The 14,922-nt window shown below is 58.4% G+C and overlaps 1 protein-coding gene across 1 annotated transcript in view; it reads right to left on the bottom strand.

Moving 5' to 3' along the window:
• Positions 1–5,592, bottom strand: part of ZNF189 (zinc finger protein 189) — a 93,733-nt gene extending 88,141 nt beyond the window's left edge. The window contains exon 1 of the mRNA XM_065398384.1: positions 5,423–5,592. Coding sequence (XP_065254456.1) covers positions 5,423–5,592 — 170 coding nt within the window. The remainder of the gene's footprint in view (positions 1–5,422) is intronic.
• Between the last annotated feature and the right edge of the window lie 9,330 nt (positions 5,593–14,922).

Genomic DNA, 14,922 nt, shown 5'->3' with positions numbered 1-14,922 from the left:
AGTGCAGGACTCTGCACTTGTCCTTGTTGAACATCTGGCTGGGCCTGAGCCCCCTTCCGAGGGGTGATGGGGTTCAGTGGGTCTGTGCTGTGTCCCCTCCTGAGGGTGAGGGAGGACGGTGAGCGAGATCCCCGTGTGCAGACAATCTCCTCGCACGGTGGCTGCCAGCGCTCTAGCCCAGCACTGAGTGTCCCAGAGAGGAGCGGGGAGAGGCCAGGCCGGGTTGGGATTTTGGAGGAGTGACATGGTTGGTGTGGAGGGCAGTTTAGGTCTCCGGATGGCGGGGGTGCTCTGCACCTCTGACCTCACAGGTGGCTTATCACTAGTGTGTGTGTGTCCCCAGATTGTGCCCCTCTCCCGTCTGCACTAGCCCCTGGAGGGCCGTGAGCACAGGAGTCAGAGCGGGTCCCTGAGGGTTGGTAGCCTCCTGCCCTGAGCCTCAGAGACCCTTTCCACCACAGAGGCGCCTGGACATTTCATCTCCGTGCTCCCCTCTGCTAGCTGCTAGCTCCGTGCTCCCCTCTGGTTGCTAGCTGATGCCCCTGCACTAGCATGATCCGCTCTCTGTCCTGTGGGACCCCTCTCGCGGGCGGGGTCTCCAGAGCCCTGTGCTAAGGGGCTGATCTGCCGTCCTAGGCAGAGGGACACACCATCCAGGTGAGCCGATGGGCGTTGAGCTCAGTGACCAGGAATGTGCCCTGCACTGAGCTGCCGGCATGGCATGGGCTGGCCTGTGGGGGCAGGTGGGCTGCTCTGTCTCACACTCCAGCCCCTCTGCAGCTTCCTGACTGGGAAAGTGACTTTAAAAGAGCATCTCGATGGCCGTGGGGCTGATTGCTGAGAGGAAGCTGCCCGGCCCACCCCTCCTCGCGCCGTCCCTGCAGCGCGGCCTGGTGTAGTTCATTGGTGCAGGGATAGAGCCCTGCTGCACTGGGGAGCGTCACGGACGAACGGCTAGACGACGCCGTCGCCGCCAAGGAAAACAAGTGTCCTGTTAACTGCACAGTGCCCTGAGCTGAGCGAAGGAGACCCTGTGCCCCCCCTGCTGCCACCGACCTACCCCTTCCGGCCCCTCCCAGAGAGTAATGGGGCCATGTGCTTTCATCTGAGGTTATCCAACCCCGTGACATATGTGGGTCAAGGTTGCTCCTGCCCCTGGCCCCGCACCTGCTGCTGTTGCAAACAGGCCCCATTGCGGGGGGCAGGCGAGGGAGGGGAAAGGGAACAGGCCGTGTGGGGGAGGGGAGCAAAGGGGGGGCAGTACATTGAATCAGCGCAGGCTGTGAGTTCACTTTCTGCACTGTGCCCCGAGCTGCCGAGGGGCCAGATGACGCCCAGCGCCTCTGTGAATACTGGCTGAATGCTGGTAACAGTCCCCCTCACACAGATCAGGAGAGTCCTTTTATCCCCCTTTTGTGACAATCGAGCACAAACCCCTGCTGGCTGACGGGGCACATGCAGCGGAGCCGGGCGGCGTTGGCGAGGAGCGGTACTGCAGCGCCGGCCCTTGGAGACGTTCTCTGCTTAGGACAGTGCACGGTGTGAGCTCTCACCGTGCAGCCTCCACGCTGGAGTAGTTACTCTCAGGAATCGCAGCCCTGATGGAATTACATGGCACAGCCCTGGAGGGGGAACTGCCAAAGAAACCCACCGCAGGAGCATTCAACTCAGAAAGGGGAACTGCACAGACGTGAGGGGGCTCGTTAAATGGAAATTAAAAGCAACACGCCAGGGTGAAATGCCAGCAAAGCGCACGGAGACTGTTTAAAAACACCATGCTAGAGGCTCACACTACATGTATCCCGCAAATAAAAAACAAACCAGTGCGAGGATAAAAAAAATGCCCCCAGGGCTAAACAGCCGAGTGAAAGAGGCACTTTGGAAGTCAAATCCTAGTGAGGAAAATACAAAGAAGCATAAACTCTGGCAAGTCAAATGAAAAGTATAATAAGGCCAAAAAAGAATGTGAAGAGCAACTAGCTAAGGCACAACAACTAACAGCAAAGTATTGGTTAAGTCCATGGGATGCAGGAAGTCTGCCAAACAGTCAGCAAAGCCACTAGGCGATCGAGGTGTTAAAGGAGCACTCCAGGAAGACCAGGCCATTGCGGAGATACTTCTGTCTTCAGTGCAGAGGATGCGGAGGAAATCCATACACGTCAGCCCTTCTTTTTAGGTGACAGATGCTAGAATCAAAGAATTATAGACCCATCGGGTTAGAAGGGACTGCAAGGTTCAGGGAGGGCGTTTGGGTGCAGGAGGGGGTTTGGGGTGCAGGCTCTGGACTGGGACAGGGGGTTGGGGTTGGGGTGCAGAAGGGGGTTCAGGCTCTGGGATGGAGTTTGGGTGCTGGGTGCAGGCTCTGGGCTGGGACAGGGGGTTTGGGGGCTGGGTATGAGAGGGGGTTTGGGGGCTGGGTGCAGGCTCTGGGCTGGGACAGGGGGTTGGGGTGCGGGAGGGGGTATGGGAGGGGGTTTGGGGGCTGGGTGCAGGCTCTGGGCTGGGACAGGGCGTTGGGGTGCAGGAGGGGGTTTGGGGTGCTGGGTTTGAGAGAGGGTTTGGGTGCTGGATGCAGGCTCTGGGTTGGACGGGGGTTGGGGTGTGGGAGGGGGTACTGGAGGGGGTTTGGGGTGCTGGGTGTGAGAGGGGGTTTGGGGGCTGGGTGCAGGCTCTGGACTGGGACTGGGGGTTAGGGTGCAGGAGGGAGTTTGGGTGCTGGCTCTGGGCTGGGGCAGGGGGTTGGGGTGCAGGAGGGGGTGTGGGAGGGGGTTGGGGGCTGGGTGTGAGAGGGGGTTTGGGTGCTGGGTGCAGGCTCTGGGCTGGGACAGAGGGTTGGGGTGCAGGAGGGGATGTGGGGGGGGTTGGGGGCTGGGTGTGAGAGGGGGTTTGGGTGCTGGGTGCAGGCTCTGGGCTGGGACAGAGGGTTGGGGTGCAGGAGGGGGTACTGGAGGGGGTTTGGGGGCTGGGGGCAGGCTCTGGGCTGGGACAGAGGCTTGGGGTGCAGGAGGGGGTACTGGAGGGGGTTTGGGGGCTGGGTGCAGGCTCTGGGCTGGGACAGAGGCTTGGGGTGCAGGAGGGGGTACTGGAGGGGGTTTGGGGGCTGGGTGCAGGCTCTGGGCTGGGACAGAGGCTTGGGGTGCAGGAGGGGGTACTGGAGGGGGTTTGGGTGCTGGGTGCAGGCTCTGGGCTGGGACAGGGCGTTGGGGTACGGGAGGGGGTGCAGGGGGTGGGGCTCGGCCAGGGATGAGGAGTTTGGGGTGCAGCAGGCAGGCTGCCCTGGGGCTGGGGTGGGAGGCCAGAGGGGAGGATCCCCCCAGGGACAAGACACTCACCCAAGCCCCGCCAGGCTGCTGCTCAGGAGGTCCTGCCAGAATAAGCCCCCGGCTCCCTCGGATTCGACTCAGAATCACTTGCCGCGGGGGGAGAGGGGAGGCTGCCATGCGCCTCCTCCCTCCGCAGGGGCAGCAGCCGCCTCAGCCTGCCCCTGGCACCGCTCCCTTGTAGCCCACAGTGGCAGCAGCCGGCCAGGGAGCGCAGGGCGGAGCTGCAGGGGGCAGGCAGAGATGCTCGGGGGAGGCGTGTGGGGGCGGCAGGCAGGGCTGGGGGAGAAACCCTGCCCTGAACATTGGTGGAGCCAGACCCCCTGGGCCCTGAATTTGCTGGAGCCTGGCCACCACGGGCCCATATAACTCACCGCCCCTGGCAAGGTTCATCTAGTCTAACCCCTACCAAGATGCAGGACTTTGTGTGTCTAACCCACCCATCTTCTCTCTTCCGGATGGGATCCCTTGACTGCAGCAGCTCCCCAGATGTCCTAGCTCTTCTCTTTCCCTTACATCCTTCACTTCTCTGGCCATTGGTTTGCTGCATCTCTGAGTCCTCTCTCTATATGCCCTGGCCCAGCAGCTAGTTACCCAGGCTATGCTCCCATTGCCATCCGTGGGGGTATCCTGGGCTGTCAGGGCTGCAGGTTTTGGCCCATGGTCAATGCAGGCGCTACGGCTGCTGCACACCTACGTGGTGACTCCTGCAGCCCATCGCCAAACTGCGGGGCCATATTCTGCAGGGTGGCCTCCCTGGCTGAGATTCTGGGAGCAGACACACCCTGGGTTAGAGAAGGAAAATGACCCCACCAGAACACTCTGGAAATGGCTCCCAGAGATGTCCCAGTGACACCCGACTGTGCAACCCGGGGGTTCTCTGGCAGGAGTTCTCCTGCTTCTTCATTGTCACTGCCGGCAAGAGTCTGGCAGTGGGAATGGAGAGGGGGTGTCTGCAGGCAGAGCCTTCCATGGCTTTCTGAATGGGAGCCTGACAGGGCTTGTGCCCATGGTGGTGAAGGGCCCAGATTCAATCCCCACCCGTGCCCATGGGGTCTCTGTGTGGCCATGGGTTCCCTTACCCATCACTGCAGGCCGTGCAGGAGGTGGAGGAGAACCTGGCCATGGAGGAGGCAGCTTGTCTGGGTCTGAGCAGCACCGGAGCTGGGGGAGCTGCGCGGGAGATTCTGGTACGGGAGGTTTCACGTGCGGTCCATGGAGCTGGAGAGGACAGAGCTGGGCCCAGAGTCCTGGGGCAGCTCCTCAGTTAGTTCCTGTAAGACCCAAAGGAGAAGGTCAGATTCAGGCCCCACTGACCCCTGGGCACTTCCCAGAGAGGCTGCCCAGACACAGCCAGCAGGATCCTCTGGCAACACAGCTGGGCCCTGTCCTCCCGATTCCTTCCTTCCCTTCCAACTTGGCCCTTGCCCAGCCTCTCGCAGCTGCCCCTTACCTTTCTACCCCCAGCCTCAGCTTACCCTCCAGTCCCACGATTCCCCACCTGCCCCCAGCGCTTACGCCCAGAATTTCCTCTTGGCGGTGCCCAGTCCTCAGCCCCAGGAATCCCTGCTCTCTGCTGTCCCCTCCAGTGCCCTGCCCAGGGGAGCCCCCTCCTTGTCCGAGGTCTCCTGCCCTCCCGCCAGGTCCCCACAGCCGTCTCTCACTCACCGCTGTCTTCTCCACCAGGGCCGCTTTGGAGCAGGGCCATTCCAGGCTGGCCGGCCACCCTTCTGTGCGGTGAAGCACATCGGAGCGGGGGGTGGAGAGGTGGGGGGAGCCGATGCTTCATAGAGTTTCATAGAGCTTAAGGCCAGAAGGCACCATTGGATCATCTCATCTGACCTCCTGAATGTTCCAGGCCATTAAATTTCACCCACCTACAGTCTGTCTCTCTCACTGTAGGTCATTTTCTCCAGCTCTCAGATCATTTGTGTGACTCTTTTCTGCACCCTCTCCAATATAACACCATCCTTTAAAACACGGACACCAGAACTGGCTGTCACTATTCCATTATCTCTCTCACCAATGCTATAGAGAGAGGTAAGATTCCCTCCCTGCTCCTACTCATTACTTCCCTATTTATGCCTCTGGGCAAGGGGGACCTGGCCATGGAGGTAGAGGAGGACTTGGCCTTGCCCTCCTCCTCCTCCTCCTCATCCAAGTCATCCTCTTCCGCTTTCTTGTCCATGACCACGTGCTCCATTCCTATGGCCAGGTCCTCCCCCTCCTCTTCTTCTTCCCCCTGCATCAGCACATCCTCCTCCTCCTCCATTCCTGGGTCCTCCTAGTCTATAGCCAGGTCCTCTACCTCCTCTTCTGCCTCTTCTTCTTCCCCCTGCATGGCCACATCCTCCTCCTTCTCCTCTGTGGCCAGGTCCTCTTCCTCCTGCTCCTTCTCCGTGGCCAGGTTCTCCTCGTCCTTTTCCTACTTCTTGTCCTCTCTGGCCAGGTCGTCCCCCTCCTCCACTTCCTCCTCTATGGCCAGGTCCTCCCTCTCCTTCTCCATGGCCAGGTTCTCCTCCTCCTTTTCCTCCTTCTCGTTTTCCTCTCTGGCCAGGTCCTCTTGCTCCTCCTCCTCTATGGCCAGGTCCACCTCCTTCTCTTCTTCCCCCTACATCACCACATCCTCGTCCTGCTCCATTCCTGGGTCCTCCTAGTCTATAGCCAGGTCCTCTACCTCCTCTTCTTCTTCCCCCTGTATGGCCACATCCTCCTCCTCCTTCTCTGTGGCCAGGTGCTCTTCCTCCTGCTCCTTCTCTGTGGTCAAGTCCTCTTCCTCTTCTATGGAGAGCTCCTCCTCCTCCTCTTCTGCTGACAAATTCTCCTCCTCCTCCTCCTTCTCCTCTTCTTCCTCTTCTGCAGACAGGTTCTCCTCCTTCTCCTTCTCCACTGTGTCCAGGTCTTCCTCCTCCTCTGTGGTCATGTCCTCCTCCTCTTTTATGGCTAGGTCCTCCACCTCCTCCTCTTTTTCTGTGGTCAGAACTTCCTCTTCCTGCTTCTCCTCCTCCTCTGTCTCTAGGTCTTCCTCCTCTTCCTCTCCTTCTGTGGCCAGATCTTCATCCTCCTCTGCCTTTTCCTCAGGGGCAAGGTCCTTCTTCTCTGACTGGTCCATGGGGGTCTCTGCGTCAGAGAGACAAGGGCAGAGGGTGACTCTTGCTGGGGAGGGGGGAAGAGGAAGGACAGGGGTGTGAAGGGATGGGGAGAGAAGATTTAATGTTTCCCCCTCCCATGTAAGCACCCAAAGGCAGAGAGATCCCCACACTGCCCCTCCCACAAACCTCTCAGCCCCAGGGCCTCATGGCAGAGAGATCCCCACACTGCCCCTCCCACAGACCCCTCAGCCCCAGGGCCCCATGGCAGAGAGATCCCCACGCTACCCCTCTCACACACCCCTCATCCCCAGGGCGCCATGGCAGAGAGATCCCCACACTGCCCCTCCCAGAGACCCTCAGCCCTATGCCTCCATGACAGATGGGGCCCTTCACTGTCCCATCCTTCCTGGGAGTTGCCCCAAAGCATCAGGGACCCACTTCCCAGCATCTCCCCCCATGCCTCACTGCAGGGGCTGGCTCTGTGAGTCCCGCTGACGTCATTGGGCCCACGTGGCTCAGGCCAGACCCCTGGGCTGGGATCCCCCCAATGACTCTGACAGAGTGACTGGGTGTTAATGGCCCCTTGCTCCTCCCCATGCCCAGGGGGTCTCCTCACCTGCAGTGGAGGAGCACTCGGCCTCCGTGTTGCAGGGAGCCTCCAGGGAGCGGCTGCTCTTCCCTCCGGCACCAGTTGAGCTGCTGGGGCAGCGATCCCCCAGCTCCTGCCCTGGGGATGCCTCCTGCTGGCCCACACGGCTGGGCTGAGGGCTGGCCTTCCAGCAGAAGCAAACCCAGAGCTGCCTTGCCTGGCTCCTCCCGTGGGCTGTGTCCTGCCTGCCCAGACTGAACTTGGGCCACCTCCATCTCGGCCTGGATGTCGTCTCTCTCCGCTCGGCACCGGCCCTGGGAGCTGGTTTCCTCCCGGTGAGCAAGGCCGAGCAGGTCCATCTCCTGGGGTGGCCGGGAGCTGCTTCCCATGCCATGGGGATGGAGGGGCAGCTCTCTGTCTGGGGACGCTGGCAGCTGCCCCCCTCTGGCTCCAGGCCCACCTGCGGAGCCTTTATCCTGAGAATCCTCCTCAGCACATCCATCCTGGAACTGATCAGGGAGCAGCCGTGAGTCTGGGGCAACGCAGCCTCTCGCCAATAGGCCTGTCTGCCCCCCAGCTGGGGCGACTCCCTCTCCTACCCCTGCCCTCCGGGGGCACCTGGACTGGGCTCTGCACACACTGGCAGGGCTCACCCTGCAGGCTGCTCCCGAAGCTCCCCCGATGTTGGGACCCCCAGGGAATCTCATCCCTTAGAGCAATGGGGTCAGTGACAGAGACCTGTAGTCAGTCTGGACAGGCATCGTCCTCCTGTAGCCCCAGGCCACACTCCCTCCCCGGCCTGAGAAGGCAGAGAACCCAGGTGTCCAGGCTTCACTCCTGAGCCAAGGGCAACAGCAGACAGGTGCCCCCGTTCCTCAATCCCAGCTCAGCAACTACCAGATCGGGGACACCCCGACATCAGCCCCCCACTCTGCGCAGCAGACAGTGGGCAGGCAGCTTGGTGGGGGGGGCTCCATGGGGGTGGGGGCCAGGAGGAGGGAGCAGCAGTGGAGCAGCGTGGTGGGGGGAGGGGCACCTGTATTATTATTATTTGCACTGTAAAAAAACCGATAGTGCAATCTAGAAATTGAAGCATGAAGGGGCATACAAATGTTTAGCATCACTGGCACATAAATTCCTTGCAACGCCGGCTACACTAGTGCCATGCAAATGCCTGTTCTCACTGTCAGGTGATATTGTCAATAAGAAGTGGACAGCATTATCTCCTGGAAATGTAAACAAACTTGTTGGTCCTGAACAAGAAGTAGGACTGAGCGGACTCGTGGGCTCTAAAGTTTTACATTGGTTTGTTGACGAGTGAAGTTATGTTTAAAAAAATGTCTACATTTGTAAGTTGCACTTTCACTATAAAGAGATTGCACTCAGGTACTTGTATGAGGTGAATCGAAAAATACAATTTATCTTTTTTACGGTGTAAATATTTGTAATAAAAAATAATTATATATGTTGAGCACTGTACACTTTGTATTCTGTTTCAGAGGGGTAGCCGTGTTAGTCTGTATCAGCAAAAACAACAAGGAGTCCTTGTGGCACCTTAGAGACTAACACATTTATTTGGGTTTTAGCCCACGGAAGCTTATTCCAAATAAATGTGTTAGTCTCTAAGGTGCCACAAGGACTCCTCGTTGTTTTTGTATTCTCTGTTGTAACTGAAATCAATATATTTTAAACTATAAAAAAATCCATAAAAATATGGATAATACATTTAAATTACAACTGACAGCCCTAGTTATTGGCTTTGGATGGAGCCCAACAGGAAATCAGTAGGAGTTCTTTCCCAAACACCCACCCACTGTCCTTCTGAGCTCAGAGCGTTTAACGTTCATTGTCTGATCCGGACTCACTACTGCCAGGAGTTTGAGAAGTGTCTATCCGTTCACTGGACAGATGGGGAAACTGAGGTACAGAGACGGGAAGTGACCTGCCCAGGGCCCCACAGCAGGGCAGTGGCAGAGCCAGAAAGAGAAGCCAAAGCCCCGCAACCCCTGCCCTGAGGCCTGGCTCAAGCCTTCGCCCTGTTGCCTGCTGCTCAGTGGAGCTTCTTCCCTCAGGGGGATGGAACCTGGGTCCTTAGAATCATAGAATATTAGGGTTGGAAGGGACCTAAATCATCCCAGCCAGGGCTTTGTCAAGCCGGGCCTTAAAAACCTCTAAGGAAGGAGATTCCACCACCTCCCTAGGTAACCCATTCCAGTGCTTCACCACCCTCCTAGTGAAACAGTGTTTCCTAATATCCAACTGAGACCTCTCACACTGCAACTTGAGACCATTGCTTCTTGCTCTGTCATCTACCACCACTGAGAACAGCCGAGCTCCATCCTTTTTGGAACCCCCCTTCAGGTAGTTGAAGGCTGCTATCAAATCCCCCCTCACTTTTCTCTTCTACAGACTAAATAAGCCCAGTTCCCTCAGCCTCTCCTCATACATCATGAACCCCCCTAGCTACGCTACTGCGTGGGCTCTGGGGGTTAAGAAACTCCTCCCTCTGTCCAGGTGTCCCTGACACCAGCAGCGTTCTTTCCGCTGCTTCCTTTGTGCTGCCAGGCAAGGGGAAGACACCCCCGCCCCCAGCCAGCCGGGTCATTTCCATCTGCACACACAGGCATGTTCAGCCTGAAGGCTCCTTGGATTCAAACCCTTGGCCCTTACAGAGGTAGGGGCTGAATTTTGCCTTAAAGAGATACCGTCCTTTTCCACAAGTATGTCTAGGGTTACCATCCCAGGGAGGAGTATAAAAATAATGCTCAGGCATGCAGGAGTGAAATCAGGAAGGCCAAATCACACTTGGAGTTGCAGCTAGCAAGAGATGTTAAGAGTAACAAGAAGGGTATCTTCAGGTATGTTAGCAACAAGAAGAAAGTCAAGGAAAGTGTGGGCCCCTTACTGAATGAGGGAGGCAACCTAGTGACTGAGGATGTGGAAAAAGCTAATGTACTCAATGATTTTTTTACCTCTGTCTTCACGAACAAGGTCAGCTCCCAGACTGCTGCACTGGGCAGCACAGTATGGGGAGAAGGTGACCAGCCCTCTGTGGAGAAAGAAGTGGTTCGGGACTATTTAGAAAAACTGGATGTGCAAAAGTCCATGGGGCCGGATGCGCTGCATCCGAGGGTGCTAAAAGAGTTGGCGAATGAGATTGCAGAGCCATTAGCCATTATTTTTGAAAACTCATGGCGATCGGGGGAGGTCCTGGATGACTGGAAAAAGGCTAATGTAGTGCCCATCTTTAAAAAAGGGAAGAAGGAGGATCCGGGGAACTACAGGCCAGTCAGCCTAACCTCAGTCCCTGGAAAAATCATGGAGCAGGTCCTCAAGGAATCAATTATGAAACACTTAGAGGAGAGGAAAGTGATCAGGAACAGTCAGCATGGATTCACCAAGGGGAAGTCGTGCCTGACTAACCTAATTGCCTTCTATGATGAGATAACTGGCTCTTTGGATGAGGGGAAAGCAGTGGATGTGTTATTCCTTGACTTTAGCAAAGCTTTCGATACAGTCTCCCACAGTATTCTTGCCGCCAAGTTAAAGAAGTATGGGCTGGATGAATGGACTGTAAGGTGGATAGAAAGCTGGCTAGATCGTCGGGCTCAACGGGTAGTGATCAATGGCTCCATGTCTAGTTGGCAGCCGGTTTCGAGCGGAGTACCCCAGGGGTCGGTCCTGGTGCCGGTTTTGTTTAATGTCTTTATTAACGATCTGGAGGATGATGTGGACTGCACCCTCAGCAAGTTTGCGGATGACACTAAACTGGGAGGAGTGGTAGATACGCTGGAGGGTAGGGATAGGATACAGAGGGACTTCGACAAGTTAGAGGATTGGGCCAAAAGAAATCTGATGAGGTTCAACAAGGACAAGTGCAGAGTCCTGCACTTAGGACAGAAGAATCCCATGCGCTGCTACAGACTAAGGACCGAGTGGCTAGGCAGCAGTTCTGCAGAAAAGGACCTAGGGGTTACAGTGGACGAGAAGCTGGATATGAATCAACAGTGTGCCCTTGTTGCCAAGAAGGCTAACGGCATTTTGGGCTGTATAAGTAGGGGCATTGCCAGCAGATCGAGGGACGTGATCATTCCCCTCTATTCGACATTGGTGAGGCCTCATTTGGAGTACTGTGTCCAGTTTTGGGCCCCACACTACAAGAAGGATGTGGAAAAATTGGAAAGAGTCCAGTGGAGGGCAACAAATATGAATAGGGGGCTGGAGCACATGACTTATGAGGAGAGGCTGAGGGAACTGGGATTGTTTAGTCTGCAGAAGAGAAGAATGAGGGGGGATTTGATAGCTGCTTTCAACTACCTGAAAGGGGGTTGCAAAGAGGATGGATCTAGACTGTTCTCAGTGGTACCAGATGACAGAACAAGGAGCAATGGTCTCAAGTTGCAGTGGGGAAGGTTTAGGTTGGATATTAGAAAAAACTTTTTCACTAGGAGGGTGGTGAAGCTCTGGAATGGGTTACCTAGGGAGGTGGTGCAATCTCCTTCCTTAGAGGTTTTTGAGGTCAGGGTTGACAAAGCCCTGGCTGGGATGATTTAGTTGGGGATTGGTCCTGATTTAGGCAGGGGGTTGGACTAGATACCTCCTGAGGGCTCTTCCAACCCTGATATTCTTTGATTCTATGATAGGCAGATAGACCCAGACTAGCCCATAGGGGACTGGGAGGTGGGGAAGCACAGAGGAAGAGGATGCAGGCAACTGAACATGACAGGTGTTCATGAAAGGAGAGAGAGAGAGTTTGAGTGTGAGTTGGCCAACGCAGAGAAGAGAGAGAAACCTAGGAGGAAGGAACAAAACTCAGAACAAGGAGTCACCCTCATGGACCCAACCTACTGCTAGGGAGCAAACACCACTGCTGGCCAGAGAGATGAACAGCCCCCGCAAATGGCAACATCATCTCCCTTGAATCCACAGCTAGTCAGGAAACCCTTTTTCTTGTTTTTTTTGTTTTTTTTTTAAACAAACCCACACCCAGCTAACGGGAAGTCCCTGCCTGGAGTCAGGGGGGCTGTGACCAGAGCCCTCACCAAACCAGACACTGATCTCACAGACAGTGACAGCTGCTCCGCTCCCAGCTGGACAGGTCTTGCCTGGCATCAACAACGCTTGCGCTCTCGCTTGCTTTCCATCTCACCACCGAGACGGACTCTGTCCCCCACCCCCACCACACACTTCTTTTCCCTTGGTGCCAAACACAACACAAGAAGGAAAAACAAAAGTTATCATCACAATCTGCCGTGATGGCCAGGCTCTCCTTCTCGCATCTCCCACACCCCAGGGCTCTACCCTGAACCCCCTTCCCATGATGTTGTCAGAGCTACAATTAGAAAGCACCCCACTGCACCTGCACCCAACATAGTCACTCTGCACAGGAGACTCTTGTCCCTTCCACTGGTCTTAACCCCACAGAGCCCCAGGCCCAGCTAGGATGCACCTTATTTTTCTTTAGTACTGGGGCTCTCGTCCTCTCCTTCCTATCCCTCTTGGACTCCATCTGTGAGAGAGGACTGGGAAGTGTTACAGACACAGAGACCCTCCCCCAGCTCTGTCTGCACCCTGGGCTCACACCTGGTTGTCTCCCCAGCCCTTGGCGCTGTCCAGCATGTCTCCCTCCACAGAAGTCACCCGGTGTCATCTTAGACTCCATCTTCATATTGCTCTTCTCCTTCCCAGAACTGCTGCTCTGCTCCTCAGACCTGTCTGTCCTCAGCTCTGCAGGCAGAGGGGAAGGGGCATCATGGGAACACACACGCCCCATTCCAGACACCACATGGCATCCACAGGGCTACCAAACCATGTCACCTTGTGCCAAAAACAACACCCCAGCCCAAGAGAGCAAAACGCCTTTGTGAGCCCAGCACACACACACACACACCAAGCCCAGCCAAATTGGGAGCTTGCCCCCCCTTCCTGGACCTCATGGATGGAGAAGTTTGGTGGGCAGTAGGGGCCCCGAGGGACTGGCTCAGCATGTGAATGAGGGACTGAGATATATGTGGGGGGTGGGACTGTGGGGTTGAGGTGTCCAGGAGGACCCAAGGTAAGGGACTAGGGGGATTAGGGGTAGAGGAGAGTAGGGTTACCAAGGTGCACTGTGGGACTGGGTGATTTAGAGACCCCAGAGAGGACAGGTGGAGCAGGTTGGAGGACCCAATGGGGGCTGAAAAGGGGAATCCGGCAGGTTGGGGGGTAGCAGAGAGTGGAGATGAGGGACTCGCACACTGGGGATGAAGGAGGCAGTAGGGTGACAGTGACGTGGGGCCCAGCACTGGAGAAATGGGCTGGAGTCGATTGGGGCGGGGTGGGAGGAGGACACTGGGGGAGGCGCACATTGGCAGGGCAAAGGGAAAGGCCACGGAGAGAGGACAGGGTGGGGGAGGGGAGCGCTGGGGGATGACGGGGAGCTGGGGGGTGAACTAGGGGGAGTTTGGGGAGCAGGACTGAGGGGTCACCATGGGGGCAGGGCAGGGCTGGGGGTCAAAGGGGGGCTGGGGAGGCCCAGGGACGGGGCAGGTTGTGGGGCTGAAGGGAATGTCAGGGCCCTACAGAGCAGGGAGCGGGTGGGGGAGGGGATGGGGGGCTGAGGGGGATGTCGGGGCTCTAGGGAGCGGGTGGGGGAGGGGATGGGGGGCTGAGGAGGCCCCACGGACGCAGATTCGGGCAGGGGGGCGGGGCCGGGCTGCTTGTGGCGCGCGGAGGCACGAGGGCGACACGTGACTGAGAACAGCAGAGACTCGCTGGGAAGAAGGAGGAATCCCACAATGCACCGGGACTGGCAGGAGCCGCGCGCAACGGCCCCGCCCCACCCTCTGGCGCCTCTGACCTTCTCCTAATGGCGTCCTGAGCACCGCACTCACTTCCGCTTCCGGTCTCGGCCTGGGTAGAGGTGTTTCAGGGGTGGGGGCACTGGGGAGGCGAAAGGAGGTCGCAGTGGGCGGGGCATGTGGGGGCGGGGGGGCGGGTTGCAGCGATGAGGGCTGAGGCCAGGCACCCGGGGGAGGCGGGGCTGGAGGGGGAGGCAGGGGCGGGGCTGGAGGTGGGGCGGAGCAGGGGGCGGGGCCGGGGCAGGGATGGGACTGGAGGCAGGGGCGGGGCCGGAGCAGGGTCGGGGCTGGGGCAGAGCAGGGAGCGGCTGGAGGCGGGGCTGGGGCGGGGGCGGGGCTGGGGCCGGGGCAGAGCGGGGAACGGCTGGGGGGCGGGGCCGGAGCAGAGCGGGGCAGGGCTGGGGGCGGGGCCGGAGCAAGAGGCGGGGCTGGGGGCGGGCCGGGGCAGAGCGGGGCGGGGCTGGGGCGGCTCCGGAGCAGGAGGCGGGGCTGGGGGCGGGGCCGGGGCAGAGCGGGGTGCCCACCCCCCGCGGAGGTTGGCCTGGCCCCGCGCACCCCGGGGCGCACCGCCCCGCCCGGCTCAGGGGCCCCGGGGCGCTCAGCCGCGGTGCCCGGTCAGGTCTAAGTGGCACTTTCAGCCCCAGGACATCGCCGCCCGGCCCCGGGGCGCCGCTGTGCTCGGGCCCGGTCCCCCCGCTGCACCCGGGGCCGGTGCGCTCACGGGGGGGCGGAGCATCCGCTTCTCCCCGAGACGCTCCCCACGGCCACGGGAGACAGAGCTCGGCCCGCCCCCACGCGGGGATTGTGGCTGGGTCAGTCTGAGCCCCCGAGAGCGAGATGTCAACACTGGGCTTCAGCGCCAAAGGGTTTGACCCGAGCCCCGCTCCAGCCGCAGCTCCAGAGCCAGGACAAGCGAGGGCACGTTGGGGGGGAGGTGTTACAGGTGCTGCCGGCGACCTTTACATCCAAAGCCATCTGTCCTCATGGGACTGGCCTCTCCTTGCACCCCACACAATGCTCCTGAAACCGGATTAGTAAACGGAACAAATTTCCATTCAGACAGAACCAAGGGCTTAGACCTC

Source organism: Emys orbicularis, chromosome 2 (assembly GCF_028017835.1).
Source record: "Emys orbicularis isolate rEmyOrb1 chromosome 2, rEmyOrb1.hap1, whole genome shotgun sequence".
Lineage (NCBI taxonomy): Eukaryota > Metazoa > Chordata > Testudines > Emydidae > Emys > Emys orbicularis.
Note: the sequence above shows the minus strand (reverse complement) of the source record. Positions and strands in the feature narration are given on the sequence as shown.